The sequence below is a fragment of the Eublepharis macularius genome, chromosome 15 (assembly GCF_028583425.1).
Source record: "Eublepharis macularius isolate TG4126 chromosome 15, MPM_Emac_v1.0, whole genome shotgun sequence".
Lineage (NCBI taxonomy): Eukaryota > Metazoa > Chordata > Lepidosauria > Squamata > Eublepharidae > Eublepharis > Eublepharis macularius.
In genome coordinates, this window is record NC_072804.1 from 25545550 (window position 1) to 25564568 (window position 19019).

The following is a 19019-nucleotide window of genomic DNA, read 5'->3' on the forward strand; positions in this document are numbered from 1 at the left end:
TTCTTCTTCCTTGTGGTGACAGGAATGAAGTGGGTGAAGATCTCCTCTACCAGGGGCGCAGAGGCCATGTGGTATTTATCTACATCCATGTCTGTGTGGTTGTCATGTACATCCCACTAGCCCGGCTCCCTGTGGGAGTTACGGGCAGCAGGTGGAGATGTGGCATTTCTGTGTCTTTGTTCTTATTTTGCCCTCTCTCTGAGATACGTACTTGCGTTGCTCTGTTTGGAAAGCTGCTGCTCTCCTGTCAGCTCAGAAGTTGCCATTTCCATGTGCAAATGAATAATCAGACTGTTTTGAGCAGTCCAGACTTGCCACCTACACAGGGCCCATTTGGTACTTCCTGCACACGCCAGTGAGTGAGTAACATCTTTCCTCTGAGGAGGCATTGCAGATGGAAAAACTTCATCAGGTTGCAGTTGAACGTGTTCAGCTATTGCACATTTTAAAGTTACTTGTCACAAGCAGGGGAATTGCGAAGTGAGAATTTATGACTATGCATGTGCATTTCCTTATTGAAGCTCTCATGACAAGATTGGCACATGCTGTTATGGGGTAGGGTTTTGTCATGTATTGTCCACTTGGGTTTTCTGTACACAAAATTTAGAAAATAACTGCTCAGGGTAAGCATGTGGCCTACAGCACGATTTTTCTTTGACTTCAATGTCACAGTACCCTGTTCTTGGGACAAGCAGGCTAATGCTGGCCGATGGCTCTACCCAGAGTTTTGGCCAGAGATGTAGCTGGTAATTCACACTAGAACTCCTAAAGGTGCCACCAGAAGACGGGGAATCTTCCTGGAATGGCACTTGGCTGGTGCTTTCCATCTTGCTTCTCCGGTTCCTGTTTAGCCCCTGAGGGGACCCTGCTTTGTGGTTTTTTCTGTTCTCTGTTCGTCCTGGCTTAATGCTGACATTTCATCACACGCTGCTCTCCCCTTGTCTCATTCCCAGGTGTGGCTGTCTGAAGGATTTGTCTGCTTGGACTTAACGTGCTGTCTTGTTGCAGGTGGGAGATTCTTCGGCAGGAAATAGTCCAGTTTGCCAGGGACACATCAAGTTCCTGTGGGCCAGAAGATGGTGGAGTCTCTTGCCCAGCTGCAAGAGGAAAAGATGCAGCTGCAGCAAGAATTGCTTTCACTGCAAGAGAAACTTTTTGTGCAAGAGAGCAGCCAGTATTCTCAGACTGTCCACCTGCAAAATCAGGTATTTTGCCTCTCCTGGTGATTTAACAGACTACACCTGTATTGGCTGTTTTTCTGGGGATACGACTCTCATTCTAGGTGGTATCCCTGTACCCCTCCTCCTTTTTCTGGGTGTTGTCATAGAAAAATCAGTATCTTAGTGCCTCGCCCATCCCCTATGTCTGAGAGACCTTGGTAAGAACTCTAGTTTTAATGCATGCTGCTTGTAAATCTTCACACTTTATTCTGGTAAATAGTAATGGTAATAAGAGTCTATATCAGCAATTGCAAGGGGGGCATTTCTGCTGAAAGTAGGGTAATCATATTTATTTGTTCAAAATATAACTTGGGACCCAGGACAGGTAGCAACAATATTTAAAGTTGAAGGTTTTAATAAGTAAAAACAACTCTCCTGGCAACCACATAGTAAAAGTATCCCTGTAGTAACACCATGCCCGCTTTGCTGGAAACACGCAAGCTGTTGTGACCAGTTGTGACTATATGAGAAATGATATGCCTTCTTTTGTTTACTATAGAATTTGTTTTCTGCTTGCAAATTTCATTTTTTTCCCTACCTGTCAGACGGCAAAAATTATGATACAAGTGCTATGGTAGCATAGGACCCAGCAGTTTGCAATTCTTGAGTATTGGGTGTACTTGGGATTTTTCTTCTAGAAAAAAAGAACATTCTTTTAAATGGCATAAATATGCCCAGGAGTATAACTTTATATGCTAACTAGGTTATAGATGATATATTTTATGTAGTTAAATCAGGAAAATTAGTTTCTATTTTTGGGAAACCGTTTGTTTCCATGGCTTTAAAATTGCTGGAAATTTTACATCGCTGCTCCTAATGCATTCATATGCTTTAGCTTGGATGCCAAGAGGTTCCTTAGAACTGAAATAGACAGAGTTGTTGGCTAACAATGGTTTGGAAGCTGAGTGAGGTTGATAAAGTTTATGTTACTTTTTAAAAGCAAATCTAGACTGCTTTCATGCTAGCCGTTTTTTCCCTGGAACCAGCGTTTATTAACTCAGTCTGTTACAAGCAATCCAAGCAGTATCATTCCTGTAGTCCATTATTTTCTGTGTGGTCCTTCCACCATTTAAAGGCCTAATTTCCCAGCAGTTTCTCAACAGAATTACAGTCCCAGCTTATCCAGTGTGAACTGCCCAAGTATTGTTAATATACGTGGTGGGAAACAGTTGCTGAATAAAGCCCTTCTGTTTTGGTAGCCCTGTATTTCCTGGTTGCATTGCGCTTAATATATCTTGCTGCTGTGACCCCTTCCTACGTTGCTGTCGTTTTGTCTTGTTTTTTTAAAAAAAACATTTAATTTTTCTACAAGTGCATTAATAAACAATAAAAAATAGATATCTGTTAGCAGGTCAGGTCGCCAGCTGTAATGGCTACACTGAGCTTTTTAATCAGGGGTCATTTTGTAGAAAAAGAGCTGGAGGAACTCATTAGCATAACTCATTAGCATGTGCCACACCCCCTTGCCAGCACCAGAAGTGTGTCATTAGCATAACTGATTTGCATATGCCACACCCCCTGACATCACCTATCCTGGCTGTTTTGGACCCAATCCTGGCCATTCAGGTCCGAAATTGGACCCAACATGGCAAAAGGGGGCTGAAAATGGCCGAAAAGGGGCCCAAAATGGTCAGGATCGGGCCGCTGCTGAGCGGGAGAGTGATCCACCACCCGTCAGAGGCCTGATCTGGGCTGAAATGGGCCCAAAATGGCTGAGTCAAGTGGGCGGGGCCACCTGTCATGTGACCTCTTTGGGGAACTGCCGGAACTGCGTTCCTGCGCATTCCCCCTCAAAATGAGCCCTGTTTTTAATATATAGAACATAGATTAACCTGTTCCCTACTGAGTTGGGCCCTTGGCCCCTCTTGTTTAGTATCGCTTCCAGTGACTCTTTTGGACACAGGCGGAGAGAGAGAGAGAGAGAGAGGCCTTCCCCCAGCACCTGTCATCTGACACCCTTGAACGGGAGGTTCCAGGGATGCAGTTTGGTACACAAAGTATGTCCTCTGCCATTGAGCCATAACCCTCTCCAGGGAGACTTCATAATGTGGGCCATAATTCATGCGGCTAGAGATGGCATAAAAAGGTGGTACATTCCTTGAGTCCAGTGCGTGATGAGCAGAAGCCCTTGCAAGTCTCCAAGGTTATTGTTTGCCATTGATGTAGATTCCTTCCATTAGCGTAAAGAAGAGGACTTGCAACGACTGCATTCAGGAGTCATTACTGTGTCCCTAGCAAGCTGCTTCTTGCCTTGCTAGTTGACTGAGACAGTATGGACTTCCCCACATGTTTTGCTCTGTTGGAGCTGGGTAGAAATCATGAAAGCATCATCTGCTTCACTGAACAATTCAGCAAGGTTTTTGGAAACTAACCGTATTCCCCATGGGTCCCTGAAGCACATTTTCAAGTGTTTGCCAATTTTAACATTAAGTGAAGTTCTTTTCAAAGCGTCTGTTTAAATCTACCCGTGTGTTGACAGATAGAATGTTTGAAGGAAAACCTCATGGAGCAGGCACAGGAAATGAAGAGGCTTCATTCTGAGTTGGTGAGTTACTCTTTTCCATTGCTCATATCACATGGGCTTCACAGGCAGCCCCGTTGTCAGGCCCCAAGAGCAGTGGCGAGTCAGTATGGCAGCAGCAGTAGGCCTCCTTTGATCATTCCACAGAATGGAGAAGAGTAACACCCCGCCCCTGCAAAGCTCACACCACTTAGTGACACACCAGAGCTCCTAGCAACCCCTGTGACACTCACCAGTCAATGAGCAGTGAACTGGTGATGCACCATTGTTGCACACCTGCAGGCAAGTTCCCATTCGTCAGTGACACACCTAGGGAAGAATGCATGTCCACTCCAGCAACAAAGGGCAGCCACAGTAGAGCAGACCCTCCCCCTCTTTCTGGTTCTGATCCCAGCTGGGGTGGAACATCTGCCAGACAGACACTACAGCAGCACATGGGAACACACAAGTGTTTAAAGGTGTGGTTGTTTGACCTTTTATCACCTGCTAGTTGGGGATGTGTTTGGGGGAGCAGGATGGGGCAGGGGATGGTGCTGTGATCAATACAGTATCAGCTATGGGGAGATACAGTGGTGGGAGAAAAACAGGATAGGTATGGAGAAGGCTGTTGTCCTTTCTGGTTCTTCTCCCATCCAGAGTGATGCTGGTGACCATATCAACATCCGGCTAGGCTACAATATCTTGCTTTTAAATGCTAGTCAGTTACAGGTAAAACAGTGGCCATCCAGAACTTTATTTTGGCAGAGAGGGCTGACCTGGCATGTATCACTGAGACCTGGCTGGGAGATGCAGGGAGGAGTTAACCTCTCACAGTTATTGCCCCCCCCCCAGGTACCCAGTGATGCATCAGCATAGGCCTGGCAGGTGGGGAGGTGGAGTCACTGTAGTCTATTGGGATTCTGTGCCCCTGGCTCAATGCCCTGTCCAAGACTCTGCTGGGTTTGAGAGTCTATCTAGTGCTGGGAGTATGAGACCGGATTAGGGTTTTGTTGGTGCATCGTCCACCCCGTAGCCCAGCCGTCTCCTTGCCTGAGCTGGTACAGGTGATCTTGGGAGTGGTGTTGAAGATTCCTAGGCTGGTTGTCTTGGGAGACTTCAGTATCCATGCTGAGGTTATTGGGAGGAGCGCAGGATTTCATGGTCTCCATGACATGCCTGGGCCTGTCTCAGGTCATACCAGGCCCCACACTTTGTGCAAGTCACACTCTTAATCTAGTATTTTGCTCTGGGCAGGAAGAAGGTGATCTGAGGTTGGGGGGATTAAAGATGGCACCTTGTCATGGACCGATCACTACTTGCTGAGATTTAGACTTACAGGGGATCAAGACCCCATAGGTAGAGGATGGATTGAGATGGTCTACCCCTATGGCTTGATGGAGTCAACTGGTTTTCAGAAAGTACCAGGGGATTTTTTTGTTAATATGGTTGGTACTTCTATCAGTACCCTAGTTGACCTCTGGACAAAGAACATGAGAAGCCCCTTGGTTTACTGAAGGGCTACAGACAATGAAAAGACAAGGGAGACAGCTAGAGCAGCAGTGGAGAAAGACTCGCGACAAATCTGACAAGACACATGCTAGAGCTCATTTTGAAGCCTACTCTTTGGGGGGGGGGGGGTGGCGGCCCAAAAGCAGTATTTCTCTTCCACCATTGCATCCGCACAGTGCAGACTTGTAGAACTCTTCCAGGTGGCGTGGGTGCTGTTGGACTCTGGCCTACGGGAGGAGATGGACTGCTCTGCAGCCTGCTGCAATCATTTTTCTAAGCACTTTGCAGATAAAATCGCTCACATCTGTTCTGACATTAGCAGCAACAGGATGGGATGGCCCCAGGGTGCCAGTTTGTCTGGTGGTATGGAATACCTTTCAGCTTGTACCATCTGAGGGTGTAGACAGGATTACTGGAAGATTGAGGCCTACCACCTGCTTGTACAACCTTTGCTGCTCCTAGCTGCTTAAATCTGCTGGGGAGGGGCTGGTGGAGTGGGTCTGGGAGACAATAAATGCCTCCCTGAGAGAGGGGTGGTCACCCCTGCCTTGAAACGGATGGTGGTGTGTCCACGCCTAAAGAAACCTACTCTGGACTCGGAAGAGTTGAATAAATACCGTCCAGTTTCAAACGTACCGTTCCTGAGGAAAGCGATTGAACGTGCGGTGGCTGTGCAATTTCAGGGATTCCTGAATGAAACAGATTGTTTGGATCCGTTCCAGTCTGGTTTCAGGCCTGGTCATGGGACTGAAAGAGTTTTGGTCATCATGATGGATGACTTGTGCCGAGAGATGGACAGGGGAAGCGCGGCCCTGTTAATTCTCCTGAATTTCTTGGTGGCTTTTTCATAACATGGATCATGGTGTCCTTCTGGGACCGCCTTTTGGGGTTGGGGACTGGGAGACCCTGGCTTGCAGTGGTTTTGGTCCTACCTTGAAGGTAGGTTTCGGAGTGGGAGACTGCTGTTTTGCCCCTTGGCCTGTGGAATTCCATGAGGTTCTATCTTGTCCCCCATGCTTTTCAACATCTATGTAAAGCCACTGGGAGAGGTCATCTGGCAATTGGGCTGAATTGTCCTAATATGTGGATGACACTCAGCTGTAGCTCAGTGGCCTTCGGGCCACTTTGCAACTAATTAATTTTCTACGTTGTTACTTCTGTGTTCTTGCAACATGATTGCTCTTTGACTGTGACTCTTTTAAAAAGATAAATATTGAAACGGGCCAATGAGGATCTAGATAGCCCATTAGCGTATTTATGACACTCTTCACACTCTACACAGCCACCTAACGAAGAACCTTCGTATCAAGTCTTATTTCCTCTAATACCATTGTGATATGAGTGCTTTTTGGACTTTCTTCACTGTTGGACTCATGTTTGATTGTTGGATATGCTCTGTAAACTAATTCTGTTATATGCTGCTATACATGCACTTTAATATTTCCATGTGCAATATGATTACTCTTTGAGGACTAGCACCTTAACTATTTCATCCTGTGTTTCCAATGTGTATATCCTTCACCAATTTGCAATAGCACTTTAAGAATTTACTCACTTTGGGTATAGAGACCTTATATGACAGACATAGAACTATACATTAGAATATTTTTCACAGAAGGATTTATTGTCTTCTTTGCTTTATTGCGCTATTGACTGTGTCTTATTACATCTTAGTCACTATATAGCGGGCTATCTTGTTTTTGTTTCTGCTAGCTCATACTTCTAGCAAATCCTGGGGAGGTTTTGGAAACCATAAACAGGAACCTGGAAGCAGTTTTGGGATGGATGAGGGCTAACAAACTGAAATTTAACCATGATCAGATGGAGGTGCTGACGGTAGGGGGAAGGTTTGATCTAGGAATGGAGATATTTCCTGTTCTGGATGGAGATACACCTCCCTGAAGGATTAGTTTTGTGCCCTGGGAGTGCTGCTGGACCAGGGCCTCCTGTTGGAGAAACAGGTGGCAGCAGTTGCCAGAGGTGCCTTTCACCAGCTTCAGCTAGTGAGCCAGCTGCAGCCTTTACTGGGCAGGAAAGATCTTGCCACTGTGTGCATGCCCTGGTAACATCAAGATTAGATTACTGAAATGCATTCTGTGTGGGCCTGCCCTTGAAGACTATCCGGAAGCTGCGGTTGGTACAGAATGCTACAGCCAGAATGTTGGCTAGAGTGGGTCATAAGGACCATATCACTTCATTCTTGTTCCATTAATTCTGGCTCTCAATTTGTTTCTGGCAGAATTCAAGGTGCTGGTGCAGACCATTAAAGCCCTGTATGGGACCAGCATAAGTTAAGGAGTGCCTTCTCCCATATAAACCTATCCATCCCTTCCAGTCATCTTCAGAGGTGTGGCTTCAGGTGCCTCCGCCATCTGAGGCTAGATGGTTGGCAAACCCAAGAAAGGGCCTTCTCTGTCATAGTGCTGAAACTGTGGAGCTCCTTCCCCAGGAAGAGTTGCCTGTCTCCTCTCTGTCATTTTCTGCCTCCAGCAGGTGAAGCCTTTTTTAGTTTTGTTTGGGATGCCCCTAGTAAACTCTTACTGGCCTTCCTCCCTGGATGTGTGTATACATCTTCAGTTGAATGTTCTTTTGTATTGATATATACATTTAAAATGTTATTTTAATTTTTTTCAGTGTTTTAACACCTAATGTTCACCACCATGGGCACACTATTTGGGTTGAAAGACTGCCTATTCATGCTTTAAATAAGCATTAATAGCACTGTCCACTGTCCATCTCCAGTAGCTCACTGGACAAAACTATGCATGGGGTAACTTTAGGTGGGTAGCCATGGTATGGAGCAAAATAGCAGGACTTGAGTCCAGCGGTACCACAAAACCTGTCAAAATTCTCAGGGTGTAAGAGTGAAAGCTCTAGGTATCTGACAGAAGGAGCTTTCGCTCTCAGAAGTTTATACCCTGAAAATCTTGTTGGTCTTTGAGGTGCCCCTGGACTTCGATCTATGTGGTAACTGTGAGGCATGGATTTGATTCCCAAGAGGGGCAGTGCTGGTTAGAAGGCAAAGCTCACTTTTTTTCTCAGCAACAAGCCAAACAGCATCAAAACAGGAGGCAGAGGCTGGGTTCAAATCCATACATTTGGGAGTGGTTCCCTAACCACTCACCCAACCGGGCAGAGAGGAACACGAGACAGTAGAGCTCATTGGACATCTGCCAGCAGCCTTGACATCAGTACTAACCATATAGAGCAGGTTAAGAGAGTATGAAGACAGGCATGGAACAGTGGAAAGGTGCACATTTATGATACTTAAGGCCGCTGGTTTAATCCTTGCTTGAGGAAAGCCCTGAGATGGTATATAGACAGAGTCCTGAGTAGGGGTGTGCAAGGAAAAAACTTTTGGCTTTCTTGTTTCGGCATTAGCCGAAACAAGAATCTCTATCGTTAAAGCCGAAAGCCGAAACAAGAATCTCTTTCGGCTTTCGGCTTTCTTTCGGCTTTCTTTCGGCTTTCTTTCGGCTTTTTCTATGGGAAAATGCCTCCGTCTTCCAGGATGCCTGGAGGAGGCATTTTCCCACCGAATAAGCCCAAAATTGGTGGGGACCTTCCTCTAACCCTTCTCTAACAACCACCCAAGTTTCAGACAGATTGGACTTTGGGGGGCCATGTTATGGCCCCCCAAAGCAGGTCCCCCCATCCTCCCATAAGAAAGCGAAGGAGCAGCATATTGTTAGCATGCTGCTGCTCATCTTCTTCATTATTTCCTATGGGGAAAAAATGAAGAAGCAGGCTTCCTTTGCCAGGGGTGGCATTTTGCATGCAAAATGCCCCCTTACCCTCAGGGGCCCTTCTCCCACCCTTCCTCCCACCCCCCACCAAGGCTCATCCTGCTCCCACTTGGGGGGGCCATTTCATGGCCTCCCCAAGTAGGTGCTCTCATCTCTACCACTGACAGCTGGGGGAGGCTTGTCTTGCCAGGGGTGGCATTTTGCATGCAAAATGCCCCCCTACCCTCTGGGGCCCTTCTCCCACCTTTCCTCCCACCCCCCACCAAGGCTCAGACTGCTCCCACTTGGGGGGCCATTTCATGGCCTCCCCAAGTAGGTGCTCTCAGCCCCCAAAGTCCACCCCTCACAGCCCCACACAAACCCAATTCCCCCCCAGCTGCCACACACAGACCCAAATCCCCCCAGTAGCCCCTCACAGACCCAAATCAACCCCCACCTGCCCCACACCCACCATAACCCCAGGAACAGGCTGGCCTGCCCTCCCCTTTTGGGAACCCCTAAACTCTCTTCCCCAGGGCAATTCTGCACAGACAAGGGGTGCCACAATGGTGGCAGTGCCAAATCGTCCCTGGGAAAGAGCACCTGCCCTGGCACACAGACAACCACCCCCCTGACCCCCCCCCCACCACCTGCAGAGAAGGCTGGCCAGCCTGCCCCATTGTTCCCTATGCTGGGAACCAACCTCCCATCAAAGAAGGGAACACACACACAATGATTAAGTTTAAAAAAACTTTATTTTATAGTTTTCAAATTACAAGTGGTCAACAAATCACAACATATTACACTTATTGTCCCCCACAGCACAACACAACACAATTAACTACACATCAGAGAATCTTAAAAACAATTTTTCTTTTGAAATGGACAAACAGTAAAGTTTTGAACATTTCCACAGGTTACATAGTAAGCGGGCACAACAGGGCATGGAAACAGAAGCCCACACTAGACAAGATGATCATAACTACCAGCCTAATACAACTCTCCCTCCATAACATGACTTAATGGGGGGGAACCACTGCAACAAAATCCCCCCCCAACCCTCTGGGGCCCTTCTCCCACCCTTCCTCCCACCCCCCAATAAGGCTCAGCCTGCTCCCACTTGGGAAGCCTTGGAAGCAGGGGACCAGACACAGGAAAAAAGCCCACACCATTCCAGTTTGTGAAGCAAAACTGTGAGTGCCAGGCCAGCAACCAAAAAGGGTTACCAAAGCCAGAGCAGCAGACCTGTGTGTGGGCCACAGGCTGGCACAGTTGTTCAGGACGGAGCCTGTTGGGAAGCCTTGGAAGCAGGGGGCCAGACACAGGAAAAAAAGCCCACACCATTCCAGTTTGTGAAGCAAAACTGTGAGTGCCAGGCCAGCAACCAAAAAGGGTTGCCAAAGCCAGAGCAGCAGGCCTGTGTGTGGGCCACAGGCTGGCACAGTTGTTCAGAGTCAGGAGCCTGTTGGGAAGCCTTGGAAGCAGGCGACTAGACACAGAAAAACAAGCCACACCATTCCAGATTGTGAAGCATAACTGTGAGAGCCAGCCAGAAGAAAGGCACCAAAGACACCCAGCAGAGCTTCTGGCCTGTGTAGGCCCAAAGCTGGCACACTCTTGTTTTAATCTTAAAACAGTAGATCAAGCTTAAAGAAGGCAAGCTCAACAACCAATGCTGACCCCCCCCCCCACCATCAAACATTGTCTGCCCAACCTGTCCCCCAGGCCATGCCAAGAATAAACTGCAACACCTTTTTGCAGAGGCAGGCCACAGCAGCACATTGCCCAGCATCAAAAAAATTTACAAAAATTTTAAAAAGGCCTACCAGGTCTCCTCTCAGGACGTCCAGCACAGATGATCCTCCAGGCAGATGTCCTCCAGATGCAGTCTCTCTCCTCCTCTCTCAGGCAGCAGCAGCAACAGAAGTGTTCCAGACCAGTCTTGCTCCAAATTTAAATCCCCTGCTGCAGCCTCAGCCAAAGATTTAAATCTATTGGCTGGCATTAGGTGACTCCTAAAGTCCCCCCTCCCCTGCCTTTCCCCACCCACACTCCAAGAGTCACCCTCCTCCTGCTCCCCCTCCCCTACCTGTTAATTTTGGCGGGAATCTCTGCTGCTTTGCAAATGCAAAGTGCAATGCAATGCTTGCACCTTGCATTTGCAAGGCAAAGCAGGATTCCCTATCCTCCTTTGCAAGAGGGGTGGGGGGTGACAGAAGGAGTGAGTGATTCACTCCTTCTCCCCCCCTCCCCTCTTCTAAGAGCCTGCAGGAAGCCTTTGCTTCCAGCAGGATTTTGCTAGCCGCTTGCTAAGGCAAACGGCTAGCAAAAACAAAATGGCGATTCTCGAATGCCGAAAGAAAGCCGAAAGAAGCCGAAACGTTTCGACTTTTTTTCTTTTGGCTAAGCCGAAACGTTTCGGCTTTCTCCGAAACGTTTCGGCTTATCCGAAAGAAGCCGAAACACTTTTGTTTCGGCTTTCTTTCGGCATTCGGAAAGCCGAAACGCACATCCCTAGTCCTGAGCCCATCTTAGATTATGTGCATCACAGAACCGTATGAGATGATCCCCTCATGATGTTTGCCTGCTGCAAATGGGTATCATTTGATCAAGGATGCCACACATACCATCTCCCTTAATCGCTCAGTGGGCTTATTACAGCATTTTTGTACCTTTCTCCAATGACATACTCTCCAACTGTCCTTGCCCATCCCTCTGAAGATTCAAGCTATGTGGTTTATTGGAAGCCAGCCGTGGTGCAGTGGAGTGTGCAGCGAGGACAGCCATCCTTTGCCCCACCTGTGCCCACACATGCCCATTCCCCTGCCAGCATGAGCTGGATGCTGAAAACAGCTGGGGCCTTATCCTAATCTGCTTGTGCCCCCATAAAACACAGAAACAGCTGCAGAGCAATCCACCCTTTTATTGAACCGTATCAGGAATACTGGAATCGGGCCAGAAGGGTGCGCCTGCCTGCTCCCTTGTTCCAGCAAGGCTTCTATGCCTTTGCAAGCTGCACTGACAGACCAGTGTCACAGGTAGATTGGTCCCCATTGAAGCATGTTGGTTGTGTTGTAGGCTCCCCAGGTGGTTGGCCCTACACTGCACGTGGAACCCATCCTGGCTTCTTCCCCTGTGGGATGGCTGTCTGCAAAGAACCCAAAGAGAGAGATAATGTTCAGCAGTAGCTGAAAACAGCAGGTGGGCCCATAAACTCTGCACAGGTCCTCTTGCTGTCCCCTCTTCTGTCTTGGAGTCCTAGCAGGGTGAGATGCTCCTATTGGGGGACACAGTGCAACCTGTGGGCCAACATATATTCATCTCTGGACTGAATCTGAGGCTTTTCCATGGGGTTCAGATCCTGTAAGGCAAGAGGCCCCACGGGGAGTTAGAATATCAGAAGAGCCCTGCTGGCTCAGACTAGTGGCCCGTCTAGTTCAGCACCTTGTTTCACAGTTACAACCTAGATAGCCAACAAATGGAACTGGGCACAGAGGTCAGGGCCTACCCCTGAAGTTGCCACCTGGCACTGTTAGTCAGAGGTTTACTGCTCCAAATGCGAAGTTTGTTTTTGGTCTTCTTGTGCAGTCCCAAATGGGACTGCGCACATGCAGGCCTGCCGATTGGAGGTTTTTCTAGCTATATTTTTTCAACCACAAGGGGGCACCCTCGTCTCCCGCATGCCTGTGCGGCTGTTTTCCCGCCTAAACAGCCCTCTAAAGAAGCGGAGCACCCTCATACCCTCAGTTCCTCTTTTGCCACCGTGTAGAGAGGTTCTTTGGCTGAGACGTTCATTGAAGCCTCGTCGCGTTGTGAGAGCTATTTGACACTTTTTCCATCGAGAGAGTGAGTACGATGGCTGATAAAGTGTTATTTGTGTTGCACGAGTTGCAATATGAAGATGACCAAAACAGATGGTCACTCCTTGTGCTTAATCTATTTAGGAGAAGAGCATAACACCCAAGCCTATAAACACTGTCAAAGCTTTACACCTAAAGCTAGGGCTGAAAGAGCAGTCAGATTGAAAGCATCGCTATGGGAAAAAGCACTAGCGGTTGCGGGACTGTCTCCAAAAGTGGCCAAGCCAGCACAGTCTGCAAGTGCCAAGCCATTGGATCCGAAGTCTCTGTCTACTCCACGACTGGGCTCTTCAGGGTCGAGAACTCGCAGTCAAGACCAACCCATGGCACCCGAAGCATCAAGTACATCAGAACCGACACAAATTTGACAGAGCCAAACGGAGTCGAGTCAATCTGAGACACAAAACCCTACAAAGTCAACACAGACTCAAGCTGCGCAGTCAGATCCAGGTGCTTTGACATGGTCAGATCCGACGCATCGGATCTGAAGATCAAAGTCTAAGGACTCTTCCAAGGTTCCTACACAGGTTCATTTGGAACCGACTAGCAGAGAGGAGCTGTCAACTGAGGAGCCTCCTAGAAAGAGGTCGAAAAAAACGAAGCACCTGACACCAAAGGAAAGCATTCCCAGGATGTCCTTAGAGGGGGAGTGGGTCGACCAGGAGGTCCTGCTGGTTGAACCTCCTCCAACTCCATCAATGTGCTCTGGAACATCTTCGATGCATCATCACCATGCTCATTGATGGAAGGAGAGATTCTACATGGAGGATGCTGATCACCCTACTCACAACTCTCCAAAAGGAGCTATTCTGGACATTACTGTGAGGTGGATACTGGAAGAACATATACGGATGTATAGCCCAGAGAGCCCTCTCCTGGACAACTCCGCAGACAACACTCTTTCTCCAGCTCTAGGATGGCCTTTCAATTTGCAGAGCCAGAGATGGACCCTGACCTATATTTGGCAGAAGACAGCCCCAGCAATCCCTCAGAGACGTCACCTGACGCAGCAGTGGGAGACACGGGGGATGTATCACCAACAGACAATTTTCGTGCTTATACCGAACAACTCATGAGGATGGCACGAGCTTTAGAGATAGACATTTCATCTACTGAACCCAAGCCTAAGGATAAAATCCTGAAACATTTATATTCGGGCTGCACGTCAAGTGTGGCATTTCCTATTATTGAAGGGTTAGCCGAGATGATGAACACTCTGTTGGAGAACCCGGAGTCAGCCACAGCCACAACAAAGGCGGTGGAGAGCCTTTATAAGACAAAGGACGATGTGTGCTCTTATTTAGCAGCACACCCTCCTCCATCTTCACTCATAACAGAGGAACTGCAGTCCTGCCAATGACAGGGCCCATACTCCACCCCTTCAGATAAAGAAGGAAGGAAATTTCATGCCTTAGGAAGGAAACTTTATTCCTCTGCTGCCTTAAACATAAAATAGCAAATTATAATGCGATGATGGGAGCATGCCACATTTTCCAGTGGTAAAGGCTGCTGCCTTCCATGACAAGCTTCCAGAAGAACAGAGACCTATGGCTCAGGTCATTCAGGAAGAAGCGCTAAGACTTGCTAGACATCAAATCAATACGAGTCGGAATGCTGCTGACACCTCAGCAAGGTCTTTAGCGTCTGCCGTGGTCTCAAGAAGGCACGCATGGTTGCATGAGACAGCACTACTCACAGAAACACGGGCAAAAGTGGAGGACTTATCCTTCAAGGGCAGAACTCTCTTTTCTGAAAAAAACTGATGATTACCTGTCTCAGAAAAAGAAAGACCATCAGACGGCATGCTCCTATGGCGTCCTCCTACTGACATATCAAAGCCAAGGAAGGCAACTCAAGCAGCAACCTCAATATAGGGCAAAACAGTATCGCTTCCAGCCTTACCAGGGATACTTGTATCCTTCCCAAATGTCTTATCAGGGCAGCCAAGGTAGATTTGCTAAAAGGAAACAACCCCACAGGCAGAGACAGGGGTCGCAGTCTCCCCAACCCAAAGACCAACACCAAAGCAACAAGCAGTTCTGAGTAGACCAGGGTCCAGAACCAGTTTTTGACAAGAGGTTTGTCCGGCGATGCCGGCCTTTTGTCCACCCTCACCACCAGCCCTGCAGCAGCAGGCACCCCCTTTAGGTCCTGCAGCACAGCCTCTGGCAGTACCTCAGTTGCAGGAGCCCCTCCAGGCCTCCAGGCCTCTCACACCCTTAGGCCAGGTGGGGCCAGGGGAGGCCTTTAAATTCAGGTTCCTGTGAAGGCCGAGGAGGATTTTGGAGGGAGAGACAGCCGGAGCGCGCTGCTACTCCCAGGGCAGGAGAAGGAACAAGGTGGTGCAACCCCCTTCCCTGCCCATCTGAGGCTGGAGGACACCTGCCTGGAGAGCTGGTAGGATGGCAGGCCATCAGGAGAGGGCACCAGTGAGGGAGGATCCTCACAAGGTCGGCTGCAACTGGCCTAAGGGTGGGAGAGGCCTGGAGGCCTGTAGGGGCTCCTGCAACTGAGGTACTGCCAGAGGCTGTGCTGCAGGACCTAAAGGGGGTGCCTGCTGCTGCAGGGCTGGTGGTGAGGGTGGACAAAAGGCCGGCGTCGCCGGACAAACCTCTTGCCAAGGTTTGATGAGAGTTAGATGAAAAAAATTAGGCTTCTATTCAAGGTTCTTTTTAGTGGATAAAAAGGATGGGGCGGGGGCATAGACCCATTCTGGATCTGAGGAACCTGAATAAGTTTATTACACTTTGCAGGTTTTGTATGACAACCCTGCACACTGTTGTAACTTTATTGGGAAAAGACCCCTGGTTCGCTGTTAGATCTTAAAGACACTTATTTCCATGTTTCTGTTCGCCCAGAACATAGGAAGTTCCTCAGGTTTATTTATGGAGGTGAGGTGTTTCAATACTGTCTTCTTCCCTGTGGATTGTCCATGGCACCGCGTGTCTTCATGAAATGCATAGCAGTGGTTATTGCTCATCTCAGAACCATGGGATGTTCTATTTACCCGTATTTAGACAATTGGCTCCTTACGGGTCAATCAGAGGAAGAAGTCAAGAGACAGGTAGCAATAACTCTACATATGTGTTTACAACTGGGTCTTTTTGTGAACCAAAAGAAATCTAGACTGGAACCAAGTAGGAAGATCCAGTTCATAGGGGCAATGCTAGATGGTGTAAACAATAAAGCCTTTTTACCTGAGGAGACAGCAAAAAAGATTAAGGGGATGATTAGGATCATTCAGAAATGCCATTTCCAGACGGCTAGGAGAATACAAGCCTTGCTAGGACTTATGGTGTCCCCCCACTGCAAGGCTAAGAATGAGAGAACTGCAGTTATGTTTTGTGTCGGTATTCCATGGGCAGTCAGACTCACAGGAGAGGAAGCTTAACATCCCCAGGAGAGTTCTAAAATCCCTTCAGTGGTGGCTCATAGATGAGCATTCGTTTAAAGGAGTACAATTCAGACACATCATAGCAGAGGTATCTATCACCTCAGATACATCGAACACAGGTTGGGGTACTCACTGTGAAGGGCTTCATGCCCATGGGACATGGGATTTCAATGAAAAATCCTTCCACATTAACTTATTAGAGCTAAGAGCCATGTATTACGCCTTAGCGTCATTTACAGATGTAGTAAAGGGACAAAATGTTCAGATACTTATGGACAATTCTACTGCGATGTTTTACGTAAACAAGCAGGGAGGCATCACGTCCAGGACACTCTGCAAAGAGGCAATGTCATTATGGGAACAGGCCATAGGCCAAAATGTAAACATCAGTGCAGTACGTATACCAGGTCAGACAATACCATTGCAGACAGACTCAGCAGACTGGGGGTAAACTCTCACGAATGGACCATTCGAGACGAATACATAAACCCCATTTTTTAGCAATGAGGATTCCCAAGCATAGATTTATTTGCCACAAGAGAAAACCGAAAAGTCAAATTATTTTGCTCCAGGGGTGGCCAAGAGAAAGGTTCTCTGGGGGATGCATTCCAGCTGTGTTGGTCAGAGGACCTATATTACGCCTTTCCACCTATTTCATTAATAAATAGAGTGGTGAGCAAAATACAATCGGAGGGCACTAGGGTGATACTGTTAGCCCCGTACTGACCCCGGCAGCTGTGGTTCCACGGTTTGTTGAAATTAGCACAAAACAGGATCTTACACTTACCCAAAGTCCCAGACCTTCTGTCCTGGAAAGGGACGTTGTAGCACAATGTAGACAAACTTCAATTGACAGCATGGTTAATAATATCGTAAATGACTTCTCCACAGATGTGGCTCAGGTACTGCTAAATGCCAGACGTCTGTCCACCCGGCAGTCTTATAGTCTGAAAAGGGAAAGGTTCAAGACTTGGGCAGTGTAAAGAATCTTGGGCTGTTCATAATCTTAAGTTTCCTGCTAAAACTCAAGAGATAAGGTTTGTCAAACTCTTCAGTCAAGGCATATTTAGTAGGCATTTTGGCCTTCCACCCGCCTGTGGACAACAAAACAGTGTTTTCCCATTACACATCAGAGATGTTTCTGAAGGGCTTAAACAATATGTTTCCATGGTTGTTGTGGGTTTTCCGGGCTGTATTGCCGTGGTCTTGGCATTGTAGTTCCTGACGTTTCGCCAGCAGCTGTGGCTGGCATCTTCAGAGGTGTAGCACCAAAAGACAGAGATCTCTCAGTGTCACAGTGTGGAAAGGATGTAGGTCATTTGTATCTACTCAGGAGGGGTGGGGTTGAGCTGAGTCATCCTGTAAGAGTTTCCCAGGGTGTTGAATGCTAATGGCGGGAGGCTTCACTGTATCCTGAGGAGGTTCTTTTGCATATGGATTGGTACTTGATGTGCTAATCTTCTCTGCAGGGCTATTGTCGGGGATAGAATGTTTTGTTAGCCTGGTGTTTTTCAGAACTGGAAACCATGCTCTGTTCATTCTTAAGGTTTCTTCTTTCCTGTTGAAGTTTTGCTTATGTTTGTGAATTTCAATGGCTTCCCTGTGCAGTCTGACAAAGTAGTTGGAAGTGTTGTCCAGTATTTTGGTGTCCTGGAATAAGATACTGTGCCCTGTTTGCGTTAGGCTATGTTCAGCCACTGCTGATTTTTCAGGTTGTCCAAGTCTGCAGTGTCTTTCATGTTCTTTTATTCTTGTCTGGATGCTACGCTTTGTGGTCCCGATGTAAACTTGTCCACAGCTGCAGGGTATACGGTATACTCCTGCAGAGGTGAGGGGGTCTCTACTGTCTTTTGCTGATCGTAGCATCTGTTGTATTTTTCGGGTGGGTCTGAATACTGCTTGAAGGTTATGCTTTTTCATAAGCTTTCCCATCTGATCAGTAATTCCTTTGATATATGGCAAAAACACTTTTCCTGTAGGAGACTGTTTTTCCTTGGTTGTTTGATTCATCCTGGGTTTGATTGCTCTTCGGATTTCATTTCTGGAGTAGCCATTTGCCTGAAGTGCGTGGTTTAGATGATTAATTTCCTCATCGAGAAAGTGCGGCTCACATATCCGTCTTGCACGATCCACTAATGTTTTCATTATGCCTCTTTTCTGTCGGGGGTGGTGATTGGAGTTTTTGTGTAAGTACCGATCAGTGTGAGTTGGTTTCCTGTAGACCTTGTGACCTAACTGAAAGTTTGCTTTGCGGATGATAAACCGGTTCCGGTTTGTGGATGATACATTTATCATTTGGAGCCATGGGGAGGAAGAATTGATGGGGTTTTTGAATCATCTCAACAACATCCACCTGAACATACAATTCACAATGGAGAAAGAAATCGAGGGAAAACTCCCATTCCTGGATACCTTGGTCATCCGCTTTCCAGAATCTACTTTGGTTTTCACCATCCTGAATAATTTTGTGCCATCAGCAAGCTTTGCCCCTGTACTGCTCACCCTCAATTCCAGATCATTTGTGAATAAATTAAATAGCACTAGCCCCAATACGAATCCTTGTGGAACTCCCCTCCCCTCCATTAAGAGATCTGCCCATTTATTCCTACTGTTTATTTATTTATTTCTAATCCTCCTTTCTCACTGCGATCCAAGGTGGATTACACATTGTAGACTAATACAGTCAACAGCTGGAACATTCAGTAAACAATACAATAGGGTAAGGATTTCAGGAGGGGGGAGCAGAAATCTGATACAGAACTAAAAACAATGCTGACACTAAACGTAAGCAAAGAAAAGTAGCTCCTGTCC

General features: G+C 47.5%; 1 protein-coding gene across 4 annotated transcripts in view; it reads left to right on the plus strand.

Annotated features, from left to right (window-relative positions):
* The window catches only part of KIFC3 (kinesin family member C3), a 51164-nt gene that overhangs the window by 12878 nt on the left and 19267 nt on the right, over positions 1-19019 (plus strand). For all 4 annotated transcript variants that reach the window (XM_054999797.1, XM_054999798.1, XM_054999796.1 and 1 more), the window contains 2 exons: positions 1009-1205; positions 3700-3765. In XM_054999797.1, coding sequence (XP_054855772.1) covers positions 1077-1205; positions 3700-3765 — 195 coding nt within the window. In that variant the 5' untranslated portion in view covers positions 1009-1076. The remainder of the gene's footprint in view (positions 1-1008; positions 1206-3699; positions 3766-19019) is intronic.